The 27,334-nt window shown below is 41.8% G+C and overlaps 1 protein-coding gene across 1 annotated transcript in view; it reads left to right on the forward strand.

Annotated features, from left to right (window-relative positions):
* Nucleotides 1-6,125: 6,125 nt before the first annotated feature.
* LOC148015029 (uncharacterized) overlaps nt 6,126-27,334 on the forward strand; it is a 57,918-nt gene continuing 36,709 nt past the window's right edge. Inside the window, exons 1-6 of the mRNA XM_087664932.1 lie at nt 6,126-7,050; nt 7,314-7,928; nt 8,090-9,178; nt 9,273-9,606; nt 9,694-9,946; nt 10,929-11,142. Of these exons, the coding sequence (XP_087521058.1) occupies nt 6,340-7,050; nt 7,314-7,928; nt 8,090-9,178; nt 9,273-9,606; nt 9,694-9,946; nt 10,929-11,142 (3,216 nt within the window). The 5' untranslated portion in view covers nt 6,126-6,339. The remainder of the gene's footprint in view (nt 7,051-7,313; nt 7,929-8,089; nt 9,179-9,272; nt 9,607-9,693; nt 9,947-10,928; nt 11,143-27,334) is intronic.

Raw genomic sequence — 27,334 nt, forward strand, 5'->3', positions numbered from 1 at the left:
AGAGATAGGAGTTGAGCAAGAGTGAGCATGAGTGTGATAGCTATAGAGAGTGTGAGCAAAGTGAAAGTACGAATCAATTAGAGTGTACCAACAATGTGTTGGTACACAAAGAATAAAATATATTTATACTTAGGACATATAAAGAGGGTGCATTCATATGTATAATATATTTATACTTAGGACACATAAAGAGGGTGTATTCACATGTATAATATATTTATACTTAGGACACATAAAGAGGGTGCATTCACATGTAAAATATATTTATACTTAGGACACATAAAGAGGGTGCATTCACATGTACAATGTGTGTGTACTATACACGGGGGGATTTAAACTAGACCTTTATCCCAACAACACCAAGACTTGCACTCTAAACATTCTTGCTTTTCTTGTTATGGAAAAAAGTATTCACACCATCGGGCTTGAAAACTTGGAAATGACATTTTAAGAATAGTTGTCTTCGTACTTAAAGGCTTGTGAAAAACGAGGAGTTATGTAAATGCCCCGAACAACGTAGTATGCTTAACAATTATGATATTCGCTTGTTTTCGAGATTTAATATAAAAGAGAATGAACACTTAAAGCTGAAAATGAAAATTACTCACAAAATTACAACCATGAAAATGTAAAAGTAATGGAGACAAGATTGAGGGTTGAAGATGGGCAACCCCCCCCCCCGAAGGAATGCATTTCTGCTCAACCCAAGTCCCTTAGGGAAGAGCTCAGTTACAATCAACCTGAGAGTGAGAAGAAGTAATTCTCACTCTCACAAGATCATGCAAAAATGTACAAACACACATGCATTATCTATTATGCAATGATAAGAACTGATTTCTTTACAGTATAAGAGAAGAAAAAGAGAAATTCAGCCTTTCTCCATCGTTGATCAGCAGTACATGGATAGGGCTTGCTTCTTGTAGCTAAAATGGAAGAAAAAGCTCGAGAAGGAGGTGTTGTGATGAATTTACAGGCTTGCTGTCCTATAAACAGCAGTGATAGAAGAGGGAATATGGAGGAATTTGATAATGAAGAAGTGGGGGATGATGATGGGGATGGATGGGGCCAGTTTCTGGCTATCTGTGGGTGCTGTACATGAGTTTACAGCAAAGAAAAATGATGTTGAATGAAGAAAAACGAGCTCTTATTTATAGGAGAGGGGAGAGCTAGTACAAAAGGGGAAAGTGGAGTAGCACAAGACAAGTGTCCAGCCACATGTCATGAGATGTGACAAGTGGTGGGACACTTGGAAACTTGTGTGACAAGTGTCTTAACACTTGTCTCTTCTCTATGGCCTTCCTTTTTGGGTTGAATACTGTCAAGAATATAAACAACCAAATTTAGTAAGCACAGTCAGAGTACAGAACTTACTATTTTTAGAATGATATCCCTATTTTTTAGGACTAGCATTTTTAGGCTAATTTGAGGCTTCTAAATTTTAGGGACCTCCTAAAATTTAGGGATCTCCTAAAATTTAGGGACCCCCCCAATATGGGTGTCATATGAAAGCTTTTTCCGTGTACATCGCAAAAATGGTATCCGAATCTTCATGTGACTTTCTTATGCAAAGAAATGTGCATTTCAAGCTTTCAGCCCACACATGCACATTATACAAGCATTTCATGATCATGCCATCTTGTTGATTGTAACTGTCTATTCTGGTGGATCTAGCCCACACTTCAAGGCATCAATCCTTTCTGTGTGCGAGTCTAACCCTGATATGCGTGAGTTCTAGTCACAGGCGCCCAATCGGGTCATATAGGTGGAAGTGTGAACTATCTTTTCTCTAACCCACCGCGTGGGTCCACCATAACCTGTGACCACTCATCAGTGGCCAGCTCCAATACACTTTTCTTTATATCTAATTAGTGCAAAGGAAATAAATTTAATAAATCATTATATAGACAAATTAATTAAAAATGATACAAATTCTGTTTCTATAGAGTTGTGACAGCCCTCTGGCTTTTATTCAGCTGTCCTCAGCTGAAAAGCTTCTTGATATTGCTGTAGAATATTTGGGTAATCCTTCATGAATTTTTCATCTACCCACTGTGCATCTGTTGTGGGTAGATTCTTGAATTTTAGTAAGAATTTTCGTGTCACAAGGCCACTTCTCGTGGTTCGATCCTTGAGAAACAAAATCCTTTCAGGTTCCAAGAGTTGCTCTGTTTCTTCAACTTCTGGGGAATCTTCAGTAATGGGTTCCTTTGGTTCTGGTCCTATGTAAGGTTTTAGCAAACTTACATGAAAAGCGATGTGTATTTTCCAATGAGCAGAAAGCTCAAGTCGATAAGAAACTTCATTTATTTTCTCAATCACTTTGAAGGGTCCAAAGTATCTACTGGAGAGCTTTGGAAAAGATAAATTTTGACCAGAACTTTATTTGAGCCTGCTTTTATCAAACTTTAGCAAGACATATTGACCTTTTTCAAAAGCCAAAGGTCTTCTTCGTTTATCTGCTTGCTTCTTTTGTCACTCTTGCGCAACTTTGATAGTGGCTCGAACTTGATCCATTGTTGTTTTTAAATCTGAAGCAAACTCATCAGCAACAAAAATCTTATCTTTAGTGCGAATAATTGGAGGAGGAATCACTTTACCCTGTACTATTTCATTTGGAGCTTTCCCTGTGGATGAGTGCACTGTATTGTTGTAAGCAAACTCCAATAATGGAATATATTTCTCCCATTGTGACTTATGTTCACTAACATAAGCTTTCAACATATCCAAAAGAGTGAGATTCATCACCTCTGTTTGGCCGTCAGTTTGAGGATGAAAAGCTGAGGAGAAATTTAAAGTGGTTCCCAAATTCTCAAATAAAGCACGCCAAAAGTTACTTGTGAATTTGGAGTCTCTATCTGAAATGATCTCAGAAGGCATACCATGTAATCTGAAGATATGTTGAATGAAAAGTCTTGCAGCTTGTGCGGATTTCAATGTTTTATGATATGGAATAAAATGTGATTGTTTGCTGAATCTATCAATTATGACCCAAATCATATCATGACCTTGAGGTGTTCTTGGAATACCTGAGATGAAATCCATTGTGATAGATTCCCATAGATCTTTGGGCACTGGAAGAGGTTGCAACAATCCTGGAATCTTCTGCCTATCATATTTGGATTTTTGGCATACAAGACAAGCCTCAATGAAGTTATGTGTATCTTTTCGTAATGTTGGCCAATAAAAGTAGCGCTCAATTGCACTTAGAGTGGCTGCCCTCCCTCTATGCCCTGCATAAGGGGGTTCATGACTTTCTTTAAGCACCTTTTGTCGAACAGGAAGAGTGACACAAAGGCGATTGTTCATGAGAAGGTAACCGTCTTTGATGGAATAATCTTGATGAGAACCTCCTTGCTGTAAATTTGACCAAATTGCTGCAAAATCAGTATCTTCATCATAAGTATTCTTCATCGTTTGAAAATCTTCATGATGAGCCACTGTAATATTTGCAATGTGAGGCACTCTAGAAAGTGCATCAGCAACTACATTTTGTTTCCTTGAAGTAGATGGCCTTCTTTCCTTGAATTCTTTGGGATTCTCAACTTTTTCTAGTTTGAGAAGTTGCTCACGAACTTGCTGATTCTCCTCTCTAAGACTTTGAATGGCTTGAAGGATAGCACTCGATTGATCCATTGAGACTAAAGAAAAAAAATATGCTCAAGCACTCAATGCAAGGGCTGAAACAAACAAACTTATAGTTGTAAGCACTACCAGTGTTGGGGGTGAGGACCGAGCCAAAGCTCTGATACCACTGTAAATGCCCTGAACAACGTAGTATGCTTAACAATTATGATATTCGCTTGTTTTCGAGATTTAATATAAAAGAGAATGAACACTTAAAGCTGAAAATGAAAATTACTCACAAAATTACAACCATGAAAATGTAAAAGTAATGGAGACAAGATTGAGGGTTGAAGATGGGCAACCCCCCCCCCCCCCGAAGGAATGCATTTCTGCTCAACCCAAGTCCCTTAGGGAAGAGCTCAGTTACAATCAACCTGAGAGTGAGAAGAAGTAATTCTCACTCTCACAAGATCATGCAAAGATGTACAAACACACATGCATTATCTATTATGCAATGATAAGAACTTATTTCTTTACAGTATGAGAGAAGAAAAAGAGAAATTCAGCCTTTCTCCATCGTTGATCAGCAGTACATGGATAGGGCTTGCTTCTTGTAGCTAAAATGGAAGAAAAAGCTCGAGAAGGAGGTGTTGTGATGAATTTACAGGCTTGCTGTCCTGTAAATAGCAGTGATAGAAGAGGGAATATGGAGGAATTTGATAATGAAGAAGTGGGGGATGATGATGGGGATGGATGGGGCCAGTTTCTGGCTATCTGTGGGTGCTGTACATGAGTTTATAGCAAAGAAAAATGATGTTGAATGAAGAAAAACGAGCTCTTATTTATAGGAGAGGGGAGAGCTAGTACAAAAGAGGAAAGTGGAGTAGCACAAGACAAGTGTCTAGCCACATGTCATGAGATGTGACAAGTGGTGGGACACTTGGAAACTTGTGTGACAAGTGTCTTAACACTTGTCTCTTCTCTATGGCCTTCCTTTTTGGGTTGAATACTGTCAAGAATATAAACAACCAAATTTAGTAAGCACAGTCAGAGTACAGAACTTACTATTTTTAGAATGATACCCCTATTTTTTAGGACTAGCATTTTTAGGCTAATTTGAGGCTCCTAAATTTTAGGGACCTCCTAAAATTTAGGGATCTCCTAAAATTTAGGGACCCCCCTAATATGGGTGTCATATAAAAGCTTTTTCCGTGTACATCGCAAAAATGGTATCCGAATCTTCATGTGACTTTCTTATGCAAAGAAATGTGCATTTCAAGCTTTCAGCCCACACATGCACATTATACAAGCATTTCATGATCATGCCATCTTGTTGATTATAACTGTCTATTCTGGTGGATCTAGCTCACACTTCAAGGCATCAATCCTTTCTGTGTGCGAGTCTAACCCTGATATGCATGAGTTCTAGTCACAGGCGCCCAATCGGGTCATATAGGTGGAAGTGTGAACTATCTTTTCTCTAACCCACCGCGTGGGTCCACCATAACCTGTGACCACTCATCAGTGGCCAGCTCCAATACACTTTTCTTTATATCTAATTAGTGCAAAGAAAATAAATTTAATAAATCATTATATAGACAAATTAATGAAAAAGGATACAAATTCTGTTTCTATAGAGTTGTGACAAGTTAAGTGGTGTTAATGACAACTAAGTTTGGTACTACTTTGAAGACTTGTAAAGAATGAAGTTTTGAGTATATTCATGAAATGTTATTGGTAGCAAATACAAAAGCCTTTCACCTAATATTTTGTAGGGATTTCTTTTACTAATAACTCTAACAGTTGCAATTCTTATATATGAAAATCCTAAGGCTTTGAAGGTTTTTAAATCTCTTTATGCCAATGGTATCATGGCCTAGTTGGTTTGAGTGGGTTGAGTTTGATGGGTGCATGAGTTCAAACCCTGGGCTATGCTTCTTCGGCAACACTTCAAGTCTATTTGTGTGCAAATTGATTCTTGATTTGTGAAGTTCTTTGTAAAAGGATTGCAATTCATTTTGGACAAATGATTGTGTTGCAGGCGAAGCCAACCATAGGATTGGAATTCACCCACCCAAGGAACACAACCAACACTCCAACCACTATGCAACAACCCTATTGGCATTGCAATACACTTTAGGAGGCATTAACACTTGTTTGGATGGGATCTTACTACGAGGACGTGTGGCTAACGTGTCATGTGGGGCTTTCCTTAAAAAGGTGTCTACATATGGAAAAGTTGACCAGCCTATCCTCCTCATCCAGAAGTATAGTAGATCTAGTCTAGGCCAATTTTCGTACAGGAGGGAACCTTCTTTTGTGGCAATCCACAATAGGAAGCGAAACAAGTCACCAAGTACTATTTTGTTGTACAACGAGCCTTACATCGAACCTTGGTCACTATGCATGCGATCGGGTCCTCTCAGCACGCATACAAAAGGAAAAACTTTAAAGATGACAAAAGGAATAACTTTAAAGATGACGTCGTGAGCGTGGATGCGATCGGAGGAAGCACGCCCGGGACTCACTTCACCACCCCAAAGGGAGAGCAAACACACACAACCTCTCCCTCTCTCTCTCTCTCTCTCTCTCTCTTCTTCACGCTCGAGTGCAAGCTGCAGCTATATCGGGGTTGTATCACAAGTTTCATATAGTGATAAGCAGACGAGGGCCATGAAAGGTTCATTTTGTTCTCTTCCAGCTCGACTGCCAGCTGCACCCGTGAGGTTACATCAGAAGCATCACAAGGTTCCATGACATGGTGACGAGCAAAAGATGGCCATGGGAGCTTCATCTTCTTCTGTGAGCTCGACTTCAAGCTGCATCCATGGGTTTACATCAGAAGCGTCAGGAGCTTCACTTGGTGATGAGCAAACGATGACCATGGGAGCTTCATCTTCTTCAAGCTCGACTGCAAGCTGCAGCCATACTGGGGTTGCCTCAGAAGCATCAAGTGTTGATGAGAAAACGAGGACCATGGACCCACGTGATATCCGGTATACTCAGACCCGGCTTAGCCCTCAGTTCTCAGCACGCATTCTCAGCAGCAGCAGTAGCAGCAAAATGACGACATACTCTGAGGCCCTCATGAGCGCCATACATGGCAAGGGCTTGCTCCTCCGTACGCTACTCTCGGACCTCCGCGCAGGCCGCATTGATGTGCAATCTGTCGACCCCATCCGTGTCTTCTTGCACAACAATGTGTATTACAGCCTTGATAACAGAAGGCTGTGGGTCTTCAAGCAGCTCGGCCTGCCCTCCATCCCTGTTAGACTCTCCACCAACTTGGACGAGTTCCTCCAGAAATTCCAGCAAGACGGTGATAACCTGTCTGCTACACTCTTGCCCGACCCTGTGATCGCCACAGATGACGTACCAGGCTGTAAAGCTAAAGCAGGTGATAAGCAAGAGCGGCTGCTTCTGATACACCATGTCTTGCAATGGAGCATCAATGACATCATGGATGATAACTTCATGGCACCCAAGGTCAATCTCCTCCATGCATGTGCATGTCGGAAATGCATGGCTCTTTTAATAGTCACTGGACTGAAAATGTCATGGTTTAGCAATGTTAACATGCGACTGATGCATCCCTGCGAGCTGCGCATAAATAAAAGCCCAATGTAAAGGACATTTGTTCGTGCAAGTGACCACTTGTCTGATTAACTTTTACGGTCACCATTTGTTTAATTGTAGTTTTGGAGAGGCTTTGAAAAGAAGAACTAAGTATTGAACCAACAATTGTACAGGTCAAACCAATCCCGAGACAATTCAAGTCATTGGAAAAATATTTGGACTCCTTCCGGTGGCCCCTTCTTGAAGAAGTTCGAGCAGAGATCAAAAAGTCTCTGGAGGTTATTGAGGAGGCTCCATATGCTCCACTTGGCCAGATATATGAGGCTGATGATCGCCACCGAAGAAAAGACCCAAATCGTGATAAGTTCAAAAAGTTTGCAGTCTATGTTGATGAAGAAAATCTAAAAATATTTCCTCAGAAGAATGATAAGAGACATCAATTCAGACCCAAAGACCTTGTTTTCTTGTCAAGTAAACTTCCTAGCTCAGTAGAAGAGTTGGGCCACTCCAAAGGATGGAACATTATGGCATTGATTGAACAAGTTGTATGCGAAGATCAGGAAGAAGAGGACATATCAGAACCTTCTGAATCTTGGCACCTAAGAGTTTTGATGAAAAAATCAGATGCCATAGCTGCACATCAGGATCTCTTGCATCCATCACAGAAGTGGTACATAATCTATTTGTCAGGGTTAGCAACATCTTCAAGAATTTGGAATGCACTTCATCCTAGTGAAGATGAAAACCCAACTATTGCTCAAAAAATATTGAGCTATGAGACTGACGAGGTGTGTTTTAGTTGTCTGGTTCCTCACATTTGCTCCATGCTGTGTAAAACATACATGATCTAACTCCTGTACAAGTGTAACCTTAAGTGTTAACTTGCAGTAAAAACTAGTGTACTTTTCACAGTTTCTTATGAGCTGGGTCTCTTCTTCCCCTGTGACAGTTTCAACTTGAAGATGATGATAACCCATCCATCTCACAGCTAAAACAAGAGATTGAAACCTACTGCTCAAATTGCTCACTCAATGAGTCACAGATTAATGCAGTGACAACCATCTTGTGTGATATCAAAAATGGATTACATCCAGGTGTTCGGATGATTCAAGGACCTCCAGGGACAGGTAAAACCTCCACAATTGTAAGTCTCCTATCAGTTGCATCTTCCATAGGGATGAAATGCCTTATAATGGCACCCACAAACATTGCTGTTGCTGGGGTCGCTATCCGTTATATGGAGATGATAAAATCACACAGCAATCCTCAGTTCGGAGAGTTCTGTAATCAGGCTGCATTCTCTCAAGAAATTTGCAAGGTTCTTCAAAAAGCTGACATTGTTCTTGTTGGAAATGAGGAAAGACTGCCTGTGCAAAGTTGCATTTTGGAAGAAATTTACCTACCATACAGAGTGAAGAGGATACGGAAGGCCTTCAAAAGTTGGAGAGAAGGTGCTTATAATTTGTGCGCTTTATTGGATTCCTGCGATGCAGCATACGAAGCATACCAAGAGAGAATGAAACAGAAAGGGCCATTGAATCTTCTGGAGTTTACAAGGAACAAATTGCTAGAGCTTGTCAGGCAACTGACACAACATTGTAGCACTCTCAAGGATGAGCTACCTAGTGGTCAAGCAGAGATGTTTTCACAATATCTACACTTTTCATCTCTGCTGCTGGACTGTATCTTGGAGCCTGGAATTCCACCTCCGGATTTCTCACAGTGGCTCACAAATAATGAATCTAGAATGGATTTGATAAAACAACTCAGAAAGTGGCAACAGTCAGGACAAAATCTTTTGTTTTCCAAACAAGCCATCGAGGAATTGTGTATGAGCAGCTCTTCCATAGTGTTTTGCACAGTTTCTATGGCAGGTAGTTTTCACATGAGACAAGCACCTTCATTTGATTGTGCCATTATGGATGAGGCTGCCCAGCTTGTGGAGGCAGAGTCCGCAATAGTTACATGTTCATCGGCCCTAAAACATGTTGTTCTTGTTGGGGATCATCAGCAGCTTCCAGCCACAGTTATAAGCCAGGTAAGAACGCAACTATATGACTTGAATTGTGCCAAAAGCATGCCTACAGGCTAATAATTGACTAAGCAATCCCTTTTTTATGCTTGGGCCACAGGTTGCAGCAGAACATGCATATGGGAGAAGCTTATTTGAAAGAATGATGAATCTTGGGTACCCATGCCACCTTCTCAATACACAATATCGCATGCATCCTTCCATCAGTCTATTTCCGAATGCAAATTTCTACCAGGGCCGTCTTATAGATGGGGAGAATGTAAAGAGTCCTCCATATGCAGTATATGGAAAGTTACTCTTTGGATCATATGCATTCCTGGATATAGTTGATGGAGTTGAGCAGAATGGTGATGAAGAAGAGACCAAGAGAAAAAGCAAAAAGAATGTTGCGGAAGCTGTTGTTGTGATGTCAATGAGCAAACGTCTTAGTGAAGGTGATGAACATCCTGCCTCTATATGTAATAAACTTTACACTTCTTATTTGTAGCTCATCCATGACATGAGTAATCTCCCATTTGCAGTTGTCGTGAAGAGCAACATACATAGCTTGACTGTTGGTGTCATAACACCATATTCAAGTCAAAGAGACCTTCTTAGGAGCTATCTAGAGAAGCAGAAAGTGGAGCCCTTGATCGTGGATGTAAACTCAGTTGATGGTTTTCAGGGACAAGAAAAAGATATCATCATCTTGTCAACAGTCCGAGCCAACAAGTCAGGGGACATTGGTTTCCTAAAAGATTACAGGAGATTAAACGTGGCAATCACACGAGCAAGGTATCTCGCTCTCCATTTTCATTGGTAAGAGATTGTTAGTGTGAACTTGGCATCTTACTCCATATTGAGAAGTTACCAAAAATGTAAAACATCAAATGTCTTTGCCTTATTAATATTGCAAGCAGGAGAAGTCTCTATATTTGCATTGCAGGTGCATTTCCACCATGTATGTTATTTACATGGTTATGTGATGTGTGTTTTAGTACATAAGGTTTTACATATAATTCTAGCATGATCGTGGTGATCTGCAGCAAGTCAAAATAGGAATAGGTTGGTGCACCAATGCGAACATTCATTGTGCACTCAAGTTTGATGCTTTCCTCATTTTCAATTCAGTTATGTCACCAGGTTGTGTTTTCCAAGCTCGGGATTAGCATGTGAATTTCTCTTAGATCTTGCACAAGCAAGACATTGCATGAGTTGTGTTATGTCTTTAATGTGCAAGTGCAAAGTACACAACTAAATAATTGGGCCTTTTTGCAGCTTAGTGTTAAAGTTTCAGTTAAAACATTATAATTTGGGCAAGTTTAGTGTTAAAGTTTCAGTTAAAACATTAAATTTGGGCAATAGAGCCGAGGTTTGGGGTTGGACATTGAAATTTAATATTTTTGTATTAGAATATGCTTATGGGCAATGGTGCCAAGGGGCAGAGGACTGGGGTGGGTTGGTTGATGTAGTGCAACAAACAGGATAAATCTTCAGTTGGAGCATCTCAAAATCTCGAACAAGACAACAAACAAGGCCAATGAAGCTGCTAGGGGAATACTAGCCTGTAGGCACAAATGTAGGTCTGCATACATGCATAGCATACAGTTGTAAACACACATCCATGAACATGCATAGTATGAACATGCATTTGTAGCTTGGCATTTAACTACAGAGTTGATATTCAGTTTCAAGAACAATCACCTTTACCCAGTCCTTTATGTTCAATTACCCTTTTTACATGTAATGCAATCACCAAACTTCCGAATATCTGCAGGTATTGTCTATGGATAGTGGGTAACAAGAGAACCTTGACTTCAAAAGAGAATGTATGGAGGGAACTCTTACAAGATGCAATCACCAGACAGCTGTTCAGAAATGCTGCAGATGATCCAAAACTTGGAAAACTTATATTCAAAGCCAAGCATGATTTGAATGAATTTCTGGATCTGCATACGGACTCTGCATTGTTCTCAAACATGCTATGGAAGGTCAGTTGTATCCCAAATCGCATTCGTATTAATATCTTCAATAAGTGGTGCCATGAAGCACGTTTCATAGATATGTTATGAAACATTTCATAGGTTTTGGCCCTCAGAAGTAGAAGCATATGGTCAATTCACTTTCAAAACATTGATTATCATGTCACAACACCCAAAAGCAAAAAGTGGGTTCCAAAAGCCAAACAAAACTATGTACTACCATAAACTCATTTTCTTTCTTTTTGTACTGTGTTCTTGTTTCCACAGTTCTACTGTATGTATGTACATGTATATACGCATGTGTGTGTGCGCCCACGCGTGCCCTGTGAAGAAGACTGCTAGGGTTTGCACTGAGGACACACAGAGTGTACAACCACGACAAAAACACAAAGACACAGACACAGACACAGAGGGCGAAACTCAAACCCTAAACGCAAAACTCAAAACTCTAACACAAAAACTCAAAACTCAAACCCTAAACGCAAAACTCAAAACTCAAACACAAAAACTCAAACACAAACAGAAGAAGGAAGAGAGAGAACACAACTCTGAAGTGAATGAATGCTGTAAATGAATGTAAGAGTGTACAGTGTGCTCAAGGGTAGAGCAATGTCAAAGTGTGACGTCCACCGAAGATGGATCCCAAGTCTATGACCACTAGTCGGAGTGTAGGAGTGCTGAATAGTGAATGGCAGCAGGCTGCTCACCAAAATGCAGCAGTCTGGAGGCTGGAAATTGGTAAACGCAGCAGTCTACCACCAATCGGGGGCTGGAAACTGTGCACAGTCTGCTGTAAAGCTGAAAGTGTCTGAGAGTGTCAGGGCCTGCAATGCTGAAAACGCAGGCTGGCTGACCCTGGAGATGATGGACAGCAAGCTGCATAGCAGTCTGGGACAGTTTGAAGCAGTCGCCAACAACTGAGAGCTGTCGCCTACAACAATGGACAGGCTGAAGATGATGTGGTTGCAGTCGATGATGGCTCGACAGCAGATGGAGGCGGGCTCCAGGCTGGAAACTGGACGCCAACAGTAGCAGAGAGTGTGTGGGCTGGTGTAACCTGCAAAACAAGGATGATGGCTGAATGGGGGCAGCCTGTCTATTTATAGATGTGGAAGGGCGCCCCAAAAATTAGGGTTTTCACTAAACTTTCTCGAATCACTCCCTGTTTTAGGGTTTCCACTGAACTCTCTCGAACCGCTCCTCGTTTTAGGGTTTCCACTGAACTCTCTCGAACCGCTCCCCGTTTTAGGGTTTTACTCTAAAAGAGCATTTTTAGTGTGTTTTGGGACTGTTTAAGAGGCTAATCAGCAAGTAATGCATATTTTAGCTCAACACCCTCTCTCAGGCCCAAAACTAAGCAGAAAGGTTAGGCCAACCATTGTGATGTTAATGTACCCCAAGGCGTCCCACCCCAAAGCAACCAAGGCATCGGATAAAGGGTGCACGTCGGCTACACAATGGCCTACCAAGACTACAGAGGCGATGGTTATCTTACCAAGGGAATCCAAGTAGTCACCCCAGAGAGGATACAGCATCGGACAAAGGGTGCACGTCGGCTGCCCAGTGGACTACCAAGCCCTACAAAGGCGGATGGAACTACATGGAACTTTTGTGTGTGTGTGTGTGTGTGTGTGTTTTTTTTAAGATAAGTGTGGTAAATTTTATGGGATGCGGCCGATTGAGGAATAGTAACCCAAAAGACGGAAGTAGGGAGGGTACACCCAACACATCACAAAACAGTACAAGCTAACCCATCCACTCAGGGTATCAATGACAAGGAAAAATAGGTGATGAGGTATCCATGTGATAAAGAAGGATGGTGGTGTGGTAACAACAGCCGCCGGTGGAAACAGCTTAGGATCTGCTCAAGTGGTGCTCTGCACAATGAGATGTAAAGTAGGCTACATGCTGAAGAATGCTCATGTAGCAGGTGCCACTTGGACAGTGTCCCTCATGGGAAACTGATCATTTGCCCAAGCGCCCTAGTACAAAGATGATGAAATCATGCAATGCAAAGGGTAAGGTACAACAGGGAGAAGAAGCCGATGTTGAAGACAAAGTGCTGAAGCCCCTCTCAACCTGGATGTAGATACCGAATAAGAAAAAGGAGCCTGATGTCGGTCTTCGTGTAGTGCCGAGAACCATAAGAAATGAAGAGGAGGAGAAAGCATCCCAGCTAGAAGAGCTAGGTAGAAGTCACCGCCATGATAGCATCAAGAGAGATGCTGCACGATCCGCCTCGGAAGGGGAAGCCTCCATGCTGGTAGAAGAGCAAAACTCCAAGGATGATGAAACCATGAAGGAATGACGCACATTCCATGTTTCCAGCCCAGGTAGGACTGGGCAAACCTGCATGTTAGCCCTACACTAAAAACAAAACCTGCAAAGGAGATCAAAGTTTGCAATCACAGAGGTCAGTAGTGAGATGCTCCAAAAATAAAACTAAACTAAAATGAAAAGCTAACTGAAGGAACAAGTGCAAAGATGCAAATGTGTATGTGTGTGAGAGTAAATATAGCAGAAGGCTTAAAATGTAGAGATAAAAATCCTATGGACCCGACTCTAAAAGTGTGAAAAATGAATGCTAGACTGACCTAGGGTATCCGAAAGGACCTAGAGACATGCTAGCCACCTATCACATTGAAACTCGAATATGCACGACTGCTACTAAACCAATAAGGCTACTAAGAGGGCAAAGTCACTGATATTAGGCAACAAAGAGGATGAACCCATCAAATAGTACACTATACTTGATTCCCCTTGGGGTTGCAACATTGAGCCCTCCTAAACTTGGCCATTGTGACATGCCATTAAACATGGCAATCCTCTATGCACTCCCCAATGCGATGAAATGTCGGCCATACTCTATCATCTCCCCAATCTCACATGATGGTCTCTACATATCCTATCCTCTTGGTGTTACCTCTCAATACATGGCATCAACTGCAAGGAGGAAGGACAAACCCACTAGGAACCCTACAATACAAGACAAGGAATCATCAGGCGTTGTGCCTAATCAAAATTCAAAACCTTGACAGAGTAGGGTGTGTGATCCATCCTGCATTAGAATATTAAGAATACGGTCAGCTATCTATTTCAATGAGGGATAGCCATAGGAAAAATGTATTTCCATTATTAGTTGATTTTTTTGGATGGGAGGGTACTAGTTGCATTGAAAATAAAGGCAAAGGCGAGGCAATAATAGTAATGCACCTGAATTTGCATTTCTTACTTTAACGAAAATTGCCACTTGGAATGTTTGGAGTGTTTTCTCTCACAGTAAACAGCACGTTATGTGGAGAGAGTTTTTTTCAAAGAAGATAAATAAAATCTATTAAGAAATCCCCTAAAAGCATCCCTGTACAAGACTTCCATACAAAAAAATATACGAGCAAATCTTATTACAAGACCTAAACAAATAACCAATCGGGACCTCAACCAAACTATATGGTGCTCATAGTGGAAAAGGACAGAAGCCCCATATCTTGAGAAAAGCATTTCTTCTCCTCCTCATAGTCTCCAAACAGCCCTCTATCCTCTTCCATCTCCTACCTAGGGTGTGGACTACATCTTGGAGAAAGCCATACCATGGATTTATTACACATATCTACACGCTGTTGAGGTAGGGCAGCAGCAGTAAACGACTAATATTCTTTAGTTCTTTGCATCTACAAGCTGTTAAGACAAGGCAACATTAATAAATGACTAATTTTCTTCAATTCTTCGCGAAGAAAGTCTGAATTTTCTCTCCTCAGCATTCTCTCTCATCTCTCAACTTTCCACAGCCTTGCATTGAAGATTACAACATTGAGATCACCAGAGGCTAAGAAATTCCAAGATTCTCTATTGCAAACCCTAATCTCTAGCAGAAATTAGGGTTTAGTAACAGCCTCGGGAAGCATGTCAAAAATTGCAAGATCCAAGACTTGGATTCAATAGAGCTGAAGCCATTTTCAATCAAATTCAAGTGGAGGGACCCGCAAATCAATGAATTTGTGAAATTTTCCATCTCCATCAGAGCAGATGAGGCCACTTGATTGGTCGAATCAAGGGGCAAATCTAATTGAAGACTTGCTGGTCATTCTAGATAACAAGGGGAATTGGAATACCAAAAGGGATTGGGAGAATCCCATTGTACACCAGCTTCTTTAATTAAGTTAAAGAAATATCGAAAGGGGCGCCAGTTTGGCCCAACAGGGTGTCGATTGTCCAAGATTGTATCTTGTTTTACTTTTCTCAGTTTCGTAACAAATGTTACTACTGTAACTAAGTTGTGATCCAGGAATTACCATCCATCTACCACGGAAGGAAGGCTAGTTTCATGGTTCCATTGTCGGGATACCACTCAGTCCCTTGATTTGGTGGGCCCGAGGCGCCTGATTGCAAGCCAAAGCTTTGTACTAGTGCTGATTTTTACTCTTAGCTAAGAAATTACAGCAATATATCTTCATACAATGAGATGGACTCAAGCAGTGATGATGCCTCTCAGTATGAACATTCACATGGGAATGAAGGAAATGCAATGCCTGACCTTGGACAAGGCTCAGACCATGGACAGCAAGCTGAAAATGTTGCTATTGGGAAAGATGCACCGCCTTCAAGGCATAAAGAGGTTGATGATCAGCAAAGTGAAGAGGAATTTGATGACGAGTTCAAGAATCAGATAAAGACAGCGGCAAATCTCTTTGCTGAATTAGCAAAGGATCCTCAATTTACCTGATTTTTTAATGCTCCAAAGAAGGGCAGCATAGGCAAGAAGAAGAAGACATCCTCTACACCTTCGGGACAACAAGATGCACCGAAGAGAATGCCAAACCCTTCATTTGAAGCTCCCAAAGATGCTAATGAAATAAAAAAGTTGGTACCTACGGAGCAAGGAATGCAAATGCAAGGCCATCACGGAAGTGCCAATCCAATGGATCTTGGATAGCCAGGCGTGCATGCTATGATGGGGCAGCCAGGATATTTTGGTGGAAGTACAATTTTTCATGCTGTGGTTGGACAAGGACCACATACGGGAATGTATGGCACAAATCCCTATGATATGCAACAACTAATGCATGGAGTGCAAGGCCCAATGTATTCGGGTATGGCTGGAAACATGCAAAACCGTATGTATGGCAACATTGGCTTGATGCCTACTAGGGCACAAAGTAGCATGTTTGGTGCTGCATCTGCACTCCCGAATGCTTATGGGACTCCAAGAATGAATGTTGGTCATGCAAATGCTCCGTTTCGCATTGGTTTTGATGTAAATTCAGCAAATGCACCCTTTTTGCAGCAGCCAATATATGATGATTTGGCATCCAAAGGGGTAGCAAAAGATTATGATGAGGGTGGAAAAGCAATGAAGTTTGAGTCCTTCAATGATGCACACGATAGGTTGAAAGCTTTGACTTTCATTCAACAATTTGATGCAGCCTATACAAGGGGGAACTTCACCGAGTCCTCGAAGATTCGAAAGGCAGCCACCTTCTTGAAAGGCAATGCATTACAATGGTAGTCCACTCTTTTGATGCAAGGTAGAGCACCGCCAACGAGGATATAATTCAAGCAAATGTTTGCATCAAATCAGTTAGCTCATAGAGACTGCTACTACAGCTAATGCTTTGTTGCGTGGGAAGGATTCGGGCTTCCTAGAGAGTGGAGAGAAGTCGAATTAGAGGTTGTTTAAGGTTGAGAAAAGGGACATATCTGAAAACCAGCCTGAAAAGAGGCCAAAACAGCAAAGAAAGGGCTCGAAAAGATTGGCACAACGTAGGGAATTGATGGTTGCAAATAAATGTTTTATTTGTGAACAGGAGGGCCACATTGCAAGGGACTATCCCAATAGACAGTAAGTTGAAAAATCAAAAAATCAGGGAGATTCTAAAGGAAAGAAGCCCAAAACATTAGTGGGATTGGTGGCCGATGTTGTATAAGAGCCAAATTCTCCACGGTGCAGAAAATATTTTGTAAGTCTAATGAAAAAGAGCTCTTGGTTGTAATTCATGCACTGCTACGTGGAAACATTATTTGTTGAGGACTGATTTTATAGTGCAAACAAACCATCAAACTTTGAGGCACAAAGTTGTCAAAGAAGCATATGAGATGGACAAATTTTCTCTCTATGTTTCACTTTCATATTATACATATTGATGGTAAAAAGAATGTTGTGGCTGATACACTGTCACGTAAGCCACAAAATTCAACCATCAACATGGTTTATCGCACTTTGTTGGATGCCACGAAAGATCAATATATTGCTAATTCGAACTTTGCTAATGTTTATGATCAGCTTTGCAATGGCCAAAGGCATGAACACTTTGTGCCAAGAGATGGATTTCTGATGATGCGTGGACAACTGTATCTCACAAAGCAATTAAGACCCACAGTTATAACTAAAAGTCATACTCCTCCGTATGCAAGACACAGAGGTATTATATGCCATGATCAAGGCAATGGGGCATTTCTTTTATTGGCCAACTTTGAGGCATGATGTAAAATAGTTTGTTACGGCATGCATCGTATGTCAAAAGGTAAAGCGTGATAAGCAAAAGATGTCGGGTTTGTTGTGACCCTTGACTATTCCCAGTAGGCCTTGGCAAAGCATTGCAATGGAATTTATTTTTGAGCTTCCTAAGAAATCTACTGAGAATGATGGGATATGGACTATCATTTGCAGGTTTAGTAAACAAGACCATTTCATTCTAGTGAGGAAGAAAATAAAGGCTGAGCATATGGCACAATTGTTTTTGCAGCACATCCTTAAGATCATGGTATACTAGAGTTGATCATTAGTAATCGAGACCCTCAGATGACTAATTTATTTTGGAAGGGATTGTTTGATAATATGGGTATCACACTGAAATTCTCATTAGCCTTCCATCTGCAGACAGATGGTCAGTCTGAGAAAGCAAATTCCAGAGTGTTAGATCTTTTGAGGTGCTATATTTCAGACCACAAGACAAAATGGGAGTAGTATTTGTCCTCGGTTGAGTTTGCTTACAATAACACAGTGCATAGTTCCACAGACAAAGCTCCATTTGAGGTGGTTGAGGGTGGCAAGAAGGTACCACCTATTCTGCAAACTAAGGATAAAATCTTTGAGACTGATCATTATATAGAAAACTTGAATGTATGCAGTGGGAGCTCACGCTCAATCGTCAAGACCCACAGACCGCTTAATCTTTCAAGCGTTTCAAGCGAGCACAAATGGCTATCTCTCACCTAGCCGACGCTCCTTCGATCCTATGAGGATGTAGTGAGCTTACCTTGATGCCCAAACAAGTAGTCTCCTCCCTCAAGCAACCCGGTAGGTCCACGATTCGTGATGCGAGCTCAAGCATCCTCAAGCCTTCACCTTCCAGCTCCATCCTCCATAGCCGTGCGCGAGACAAGAGAAGAGAAGAGAGAAGATGATGGAGAGCTTCTTCTCCTTGATCCCTCACCCTCACACACTCACTCCCACATTCTCACACTCCCTCTCTCAAGCACGCATAAGCAAGCAAGAAGAAGAGAAGAAGAAGAGATTACTTTTGCCACACACCAAAGAATGAGCTTCTCTTTCACTTTTTAAGTTTATATACAAAACCCTAATCCCTTTTGGGCAGTCATCCCCTTTTTTACATGGCTGGCTGTGGCCTAGGCCCTCTTTCCTATTGTCCTCCTATCTTCCTAGCTTCTTTCCTACCGCCCGTCTACCCTTACAATTTACACAGGAGAAAGCCTAGCACTCTTTTACAAGGATTTTGGCCACACCTTTACATTCAAAGATGTGCCTTCTCTTTTTTAGCACTTTTTCGGCTCCGGCGGTTGCGCCTTAGAATTCTTGTGGCCATGCTTACACTTTTGGGCGCTTTCCGGTCTGATTTCCTTCTAGGCCACGTCTTTCAGCTCCCAACCTGCGCTTTTCAACTTTTTTTGCTTTTTCTTGTGCTAAGGTTAACATTACCCCCTCCTAGCCGAGTGTCAGTCCCATGGCACTGATAGGTAGTAGTTGAAAAGTGGGGTGGGTTAGCCAAATGGCTTTTTGAGTTTGTATACAAGCCCTTGCTGAGGATGGTGTTGGATGGATTTGCCCTTTGAAATTAAAGATGGTGTTGGGGTAGCGGATCCCTCCCTCACGCTGACAATGGTTGGATCTGTCCTTTAAAATTGAAGATGGTGTTGGACGGATCCTTCTTAGAGAATGGCAGATGAATGGATCGGTCCTTGAAATTGAATATGGTGTTGGACAGATATCTCCTTGTACTCTCAGAGGTCGATATGACGCGATCTTAACCTGTAAGACAAAGTTGTGCACTTCCTAAGAGATGTATCTGCCTCTCCATGTAGTGCTTGGTGTAGGTGCCAATGGAATTGAGAGTTGGGTCGAATCTTACCCAAGTCTGCGGTGTTATCCCATACCTGAGGACCCAGTTCATGCATCGTTGTAGGTGTGATGCACAGCTTAGGAAGACAGTCTAGAAGTCCTGCCCTTGAGGAGCCCTAAGCGTAAAGTGGGGGATGGGGCTAGGTAAAAAATCCTAGGTACAATGATTGTGGCACTCAAATGATTTCAAGAACTTAGTCTTTTCCTTTTCTTTCTTTTTCTTTTGCTCTCTCTCTTTTCTTTTTTTTTGTATTACATATATATGACGAGAAGCTAGTCTTTATCATCCAAGTCGTGAGAGGGTAGTCGTGAGAGGGTGGTTCTAAGGACTTGAGAGATTTTTCAAGGAATTTATAGCTTTACATGTACGTACCCTTTGGGATTCAGATATACTTGGAGAGTGATGATGGAAAGAAATGGATGATTGTGGCGATTAAAGCGGCTATCATTCATATCTTCTAGGAGGGCTAGGCAAAATGAGAAGAGTAGAGCAGCTCGCATCATTAATCTAGCCATAGCGTAGCTGTCTATGCCATTGGGCTCAAAAAAGAATGCTGGGTGACGGTGCTCTTGTGGTGTCGGGTCTTGCCTTAGTAGTATCCTAAGCAATCTAAGATAGTTACACATGGTGATGAAGGCGGGATCAAGGTAAGAAGAGAATTCATCAATGAAGCAAACTATTGAGGCATATAGGTCCTCTGACGTGAAAACTAGGGCCTCTTCGGGTTTAGTAGCATTCGCATTATAGATCAATGGAAAGTCATATTTGCCGTGGATGCTTGGGTTAAAATCCACTCCTACCCTTCTTGGATATGACATGAAAGCCGGGTTATTCCTTTTGAAGGATAGGGTGTTACAAAATACCATCCAGGCATCCATATTTACATACAAAATGCGCATTCTTCACGTCGATTGGCATTCATAGCCTTTCACTGCTCTGGGCACTTCAAAAACTTTGTTCTGCCAAAAAATTGCATCCTTTGTCCCCCATAAGGTAAGGTTTTGTCCTCTTAAAAATATCCATTTGTCTCTTGGCCTCCTTCCAACAATAATTACCTCTTCCACCACCTTGATTGGCAGTATTCTGCACAAGTTGGCGGAAAATCGAAAATTAAAGTCAAAGGGCTTACGAGCAATCTCTTGTTGTTCCCAGATTACGAGTTCAACATTAAAGCTTGCTGTGAAGTCATCTTGGCTTGGTGGGATAGGTGTTATTGACACTATTTCTGGTTGAGCTTTCAGCCTCTTGCATGCTTGCTCTACCATATGTTCTCTCTTCCTTTTAAGTGCAGCTTTCCTTTCTACAGAGGTGTCCACTTGCTGCTGCTCTTCTAGTCGAGGGGAAGGGGACAATGGAACGAGTTCTTCCTCTGGAGATCCCATCTCAAAACTTTTTCTTGGCTCTTCCTCTTATCTAATCTCCTATTGTACTCTCTCAGCAAACCCTAGGCCATCCACTTCTTGTGGGGTCAAGCCTGTCTTTTGTAGATGACTCCTCCGTTCTTCGAGGATGAGGCTGACACCCATTGGTTGCGCTGGCAAATGCAATCTTTCTCCCACGGCCCTACGAGCAATACCTAGCTTCCTCTTCAATGGTTCAACGGCCTCTCCTTCTTCTATTTGAGTGATATCCAGGATTGTGTTAAGAAAGGCACGTTGTTGGGTCTCTAGGCTCACTTGAGCGACCTCTGCCTTGCTCTCTACCAACACTTTATCTCCTTCTGCACGAGCGAGAGCGCGCCAAGTCCTTAACTCTTCTTTAATTATGATTAGCCTAATCTTCTACTCTTCGTTTTATTTCTTCAAGACTCTCCCCTTGCCTTTGAGCCAGGACCATCAATCTTTGCTCTTGATCTTCAATCTCTCTCTCCAATCTCTTTTGCTCCTCCTGTCCCAAGGCTACCTCCTTTTTCAAACTTTATATCTCCTTTTGATATCTGTGTGTTGTTTCCTCTCTTGCTACTTCTAGCATCTTTGTGGACATTCTCCATTTCCTCTTGCAGCTTTTCATACAACCTTACCATCTCGTTGATACATTGTTGCATCCTCACTAGGTTCTGTTTCTCCTCAGCCAACCTTGCTTCCCATTTTCCTTCTTCATCCTCCTTAGCTCCGAGCTTTACCTTCAGCTCATGTATTCCTTTTTGGTACATAGCAACTTGGCGGGTCTTCTCTAATTGGAACGCCGCCATAGACTCCTTTTGGGCTTTCAACTCAACCACCGCTACCTTCTTATCCTCCTTTGCTTTCTCTAGCTGCAAGAGAAGCTCTTGGATGTACTCATTATAGTTTGCAAGTGGAGTCATCATTGTGGGAATGGAGGTCGTGGAGGTCTCCACCCTCTGCCTCTTAGGGTCGTGCCTTGACTCAGCTGGTCTCTTAGTTCCAACCTCGAGAGTTACTTCACTTGCTCCTTGGGCCATTTCCTTATTCACCAAGAATTGCACCTAGGCCAAGTCGTTGCTAGCATCGATTTTAGGCATGGAGCCTTGGGTGGTTGTGGTCGTAGGGGTAGTGGTGGGCACTAGAAGAGTAGGGATGGGACCCATTAGGCCCTGCCCTTGCCTTCTTTCATTGGAGGCGACGTGATCTATGGAACTTGGGCACTTGAGCTTGGCCCTTCTTCTTGTAGTGGGCTCACGGCACCCAGCTCGTCTTGTCTGCATTGCTGTTCTATTGACATATGAGTTGCTAGAGCAATGTCATATTCTTCCTTCTCAATTATTCCTCTCTTTCAGCTGCCTTTCTCTTTCTCTTTTGTTCGCTTCTCTTTGATTCTTCTTTTAACCTCTCTGACTCCTCCTTTTCCTCTTTTTTCTTTTTTCATCAGCTTTCTTAGATTCTTTCTTAGCCTTTTCTAAGTTAGTCTTCTCCTTTTTCCTGCCTTTTTCTTCTTGTTGCGCCTATGCAATCTTTTTCTTTGCTTTCTTGGCCCTTCCACGGCTAGATTGTGTTTCTTTTTCCTCCTCTTCGTCACTTACTGTTCTTTCACTAGATTGCTCTTGTTCATGGTGGGGAGGCAACCTGTCTGGCATTTCATCGACGACTTTTTCATTCTGCACCTCTTCACTGCTTTTTGGATAAAAACAGTAAGCACACCACCGTATCCAATGAACAAACCTTTCAATGATGGTTTCTTTCTTTCAACTCCTGCCTTTGACACTGGGGATTCCCCGCCAGCCGGTATAATTCACATACCCATTCCAATCAATCTCATCCAATGAATGGGCTGCCAAGCTCTCCAACATGGACACACTGATTCTGTGCATAAGCGAATCATATCTTTGGCTAGAGAACAGGGAGTGGATGGCTTTTGCCTGAAGCCTTACTTCTAGATCCGAGATGTCTTTGATGTTGATGCCATCGTTGGCCAAAACCTTGTTCTTCTTCATGTTCAACATGGCATAGACATCCCTTTTGGGCCTCCTTTCCACTTTGTGCTCCAACCCTAGTGCCTTCTCCACCAAGGCTTTACTCAACTGGACTTGTACTTGCTTGGCTCCTTCTTCTCTTCTGACTATCACGGTGCCACATTCTCTGCCGAAATCGTAGGTTCTCAAGAACTCTACGTACTTAGTGTGGTCCGTCTCCTACCCAAATTTCTAGACATATTTAGCAATTCCATTGTTCCAAAACTCTTTTGGCAGCCTCCTCCTTAGCCATGACTTCTCCAATGTTGTGGACAGCCCTTAACTTTAGCTAGTTGTAAGCGCGGTTCTCAAGAAAGAGGTGATACCTTGCCCTTTCTTCTTCTGTGAATAAAAGCTGATGGGCCTGATCCTACTGTGCTACCATTTTGAGTTCTTGCCATGATATCATAGTTCACCATTAGTGTCCTTAAGATAATTTCTTACTAAAAGGTAAGCAGGAATTCATTATGCTTTTATGGAAAGAATAAAATGCTTAAGTATAAAAAATAGAAATTTTCCTTCTAGTAATCCATTCATTCCAAAAAATTTATGATATTTTGTTTTTCTTCAATCACAAGTTGATTTTCATCCACTCTTTTCCACTTTTCGACATTGATTGAGCCTTTTGTCCTTGCATGTTCAATTCACCTTACATGTTTACATGTTTGATTCACCTTATCCCCTCCCCTTTGGAAGTAAGAAGAATCCTTCCTAAGATTAAGGTTTGAGAGGCCAAGGGCATTCAACTCATGCTTGCGGTGTTTTACTTTTGCATGAGCCGAGCATAGAAGTTCGGATTGTATTCTAGATTAGCATAGTGGTCCATGTCGAAAGGACGGATTCCTACTTGAGTGATGTAGGTGAGAACATCCATGAGAAGAAGTCACCGGAGTTGATCCTGCTAGCAACGTGCAGCTCTTCTTCAGTAAGGACTCGATCTAGGTAAGGGTGGCCCATGACATGATCTTCCAATGATCGATTGCGAGTGATAGCCAATACCCTAAAAGAGGCAAGAGCTATGTAAGTGGGATCATACTCAAAGGTTTTAATGGCATGTCACTGCTCAACATTGGTCATGATTTGGCAACCTTCTTGTTCCCACTGGAGTCGGAGAGCATACTACTTGCGTAAGAAGGATGAGTCGCTATCGGCTAGCTTGCAGAGTTCATCCAACTTTTGGCTCGTAGCAGTAACTCTACTCTTGCTATAGGAGATGATCAGTCATTGTTTAAGGGCTTGGTCTCGAGATATCTCGGCATTGGCGACGATCAATTCCTCCGTGATCGTGGGAGTTTTTACCATCACGAATTTGTATTCCTCCCAGATGCATGGCATGGAGCAGACATCCGACGTTAAGGATGGATCAAGTAGACCTAGGTCTAAGCGCTCATAGCTCTTAGCAAGTAGGGTGAAAGTGGCATCTAAGCGCTTGATGCAGGTGACCAGGTCGTCTCTTGTGTTTTCAGCTAGGTCTTTAGCCAACATAAGGATCGATCGTAGTTCATAGGATGGCTTAAGACCTGCTGGTAGGTAGGGACGAGACAAGCTAGACAAGGAAGCTTCTAGTGACCGACCCTCAGGTGGATCCTTAGGAGTGCTGGCATCCTTAGGGACCATGGGTTGGGCTTGCGGTCAAAGGATGTGCTACACTCAGTTTGAGAAGTAGCTAGGTCACTACGCTCCTTGGGGGTGTTCGACTCAATGGAAGTCGGCTATAATTTTGGTCGATAGACTTGCTGTAGTACCAACAGCACAATGATCTTAGGCTCTATAGGTTTAGTAGCTCTGGGCTCTGCAAGCTTGGGTATGAGGGTCTCCTGGGCCCTTGCTTCCTTAAATGTTGTTCAATCCCGCGTGGATGAGTTCGAGGGTGGCACTTGAGTAATGCCCTTGACAGTTTTGGCTTTGTGGCAACTACCTCTTCAATAGGCATAATAGGCTCTTATCCATACATCAATTCAATAGGCATATATCCAGTCACTATATTATGTGTCCTCCAATCAGCCCATAATGCATATGTGGTAATAACCATGGCCACTCTTTAACTGTGCCTCTACATGACGTTGCCAACGCCTTAATGATAAGCGGATGGCCCCTCGCACTCTTCCCATTACCCTTTGTATTATACATTGAAGCTAATGCAAGCTTAATTTCCAATTGAGGAAAGAACACACGAGCCTCATCTACATCCAGTTCTCCTCTGCGAGTTGTAATCTTGTTGACACAACCATAGCAGCAAAGGACCTCTTCCAAGACAAATTTGCATACTGCCAATATTAACTTAATGCATAGAGCTCTCCCTTCCACCTAATTAGTCAAATCCTCATGCGAAAGCTCAAGGTATCTCATCTTCTAAAGTCCTATAGATATAGTGACCATATTTGCCACCCATTTATAATGAAGAGACAATGGATATGTTGATCGCAACTCATCTCTATGTTTCACTGCCGAATACATTTAATAGGTACTGCATGATTCCACAAAGTGTGAAACATCCTTATATATTCCCTGCCACCAATACCTTAATCTTCTCAAAAGTGCCCTAAATACCTCTATGGCCAACCCACAATTTCTCATGAAACTCCATTACTGGTAATTGTGTAGGCCTATCACTAATGACTCGCAACAGAGCCCTTTTCTTCTTCTTTACGTGCTTCCAAAGATATCCATCTTTCATTTGTATTCCTCTTCAAACTATTTATCTTTCTTGGACAAAGTGCTGAGGTACTGTCCTATTTTCAGCCATTCCCCTATATATAAGTCTTCCAAGAACACTTCTAATATAAAACATAAGAGACCTAAAATGCTTTTTTTATTTGTTGTACAAGCTTTATCCATCACTACACATGCTTTATTTATTGTTATATTCAATGTTACAACAGCTGTCCCTATCAATTCATTTGATGTACTTGCTATATTTAATATTGTCCCTGTATTAATGATTGCTGTACCTGCAATTACAGTAGCTGCCAATTCATCCCCAGCAGTAATACATGTATTGTCAGCAATAAATTCACCCTCTTCTTTAGCATCCATCATTCCATCTTCGTCCTCAAAGCATACCCGAGACAACATGTCTGCAACCGGATTATTTCTCCTTGCAGTGTGCTGCATTTCAAGAGTTAGCAACTTTATATACGCAATCCACCTTAACATGGCAATATCTAGAGTGGCGCAACTAGCAATCATCCCCAATAATGGCAAACAATCCATTTCAACAACCACATGTGCACTTGTAAAGTACTCTTAGTCGCATTTAAGGGATGTCACAATGCCCCATAGCTCCCTCTTTACCTGTAGATACCTCCTCTACCTTCCATTTTAACTTTTGCACCGAATCCAATTGCGTCTCTCTTTCCTTCCTCCACATCTTGCCCAATTGCTCATCCAATACCAATAGGGCTAGTATCCACTGTAATGATAATAGGCTTTCCCTTTGAGTAATCTGTCTTCACACTAGCAATAAATTCTCCACAACCATGTGCACTCAGCTCTTCAATCTTCTTATCCTCTACACGGCTCTTTATTGGTACATCATTTAAGAACGGCATAGTTATCCGTACCAATCCCAAGGGTGTCTTCATGGTTGTGACATCCCTACTCTCCACTACCAACTGGAACTAGTCATACCCCGAGTATAAATCCCCCAAAGAATAAATTAATCTACCAACAAATGCCTTAGCAAACTCATCGGCCATAGGACTTGCACCAACCTTTCTAATTGTTAGTTTATTAACCAATTGCATATCTTGGATAAATCTCAATGCACCATTCTCCTTGGACACAGTAAACCATCTATTTGAAGATGGTTCCAAAATCCTCATCTATATCTTCTCACTTAGCAACTACATTAGTTTAGGCAAATAAGCCCATGGCACAAGAATCGGCCTCAAATTCCATGGAACATGCGAAATAGTAAATATCACCATCAGAGCCACTACATTCTGATCCACATAGCCTATTTTGGTTGGATGAAATGCGAAAGCCTTCCCATGTCTGAATAACATCCGCTCAAAACATTCCCTTTTTGCAAGTAAAAGAAATGCATTGCAGCCAGTTTTCAACTCTTTCAGTGTTTCATTAGTAAATTTATGTCCAATACCCTTTGGATCTCTCAAACTCGGCTGTCTAGACACTAATTCATACATCCCATCTCTGTCAAGCAGTAGTGGCATGGCAACCAACTTGACCTTTTTGTCTACAGTCTTGTACTTTGTTTCCACAATCGCATTACCCCATTCTTTCAACTATGAAACTTCCTACTAAGCAAACACTTCTATGACTTGGAACATGTCCAAAGAGCAAACCTGTAGTACATTGTTTTCAGCCACATTTTCAGAATTTACCATTGTTGAAATTTCAGCCATACTGTCTACAAAAACCAACCATTCATATATGCTTAAAATGTGCTCATTTGTAGCCAATAAACCATACTTTT

The sequence above is a fragment of the Lygodium microphyllum genome, chromosome 24 (assembly GCF_053477565.2).
Source record: "Lygodium microphyllum isolate KBCC chromosome 24, Lygodium_microphyllum_v1.1.10, whole genome shotgun sequence".
Lineage (NCBI taxonomy): Eukaryota > Viridiplantae > Streptophyta > Polypodiopsida > Schizaeales > Lygodiaceae > Lygodium > Lygodium microphyllum.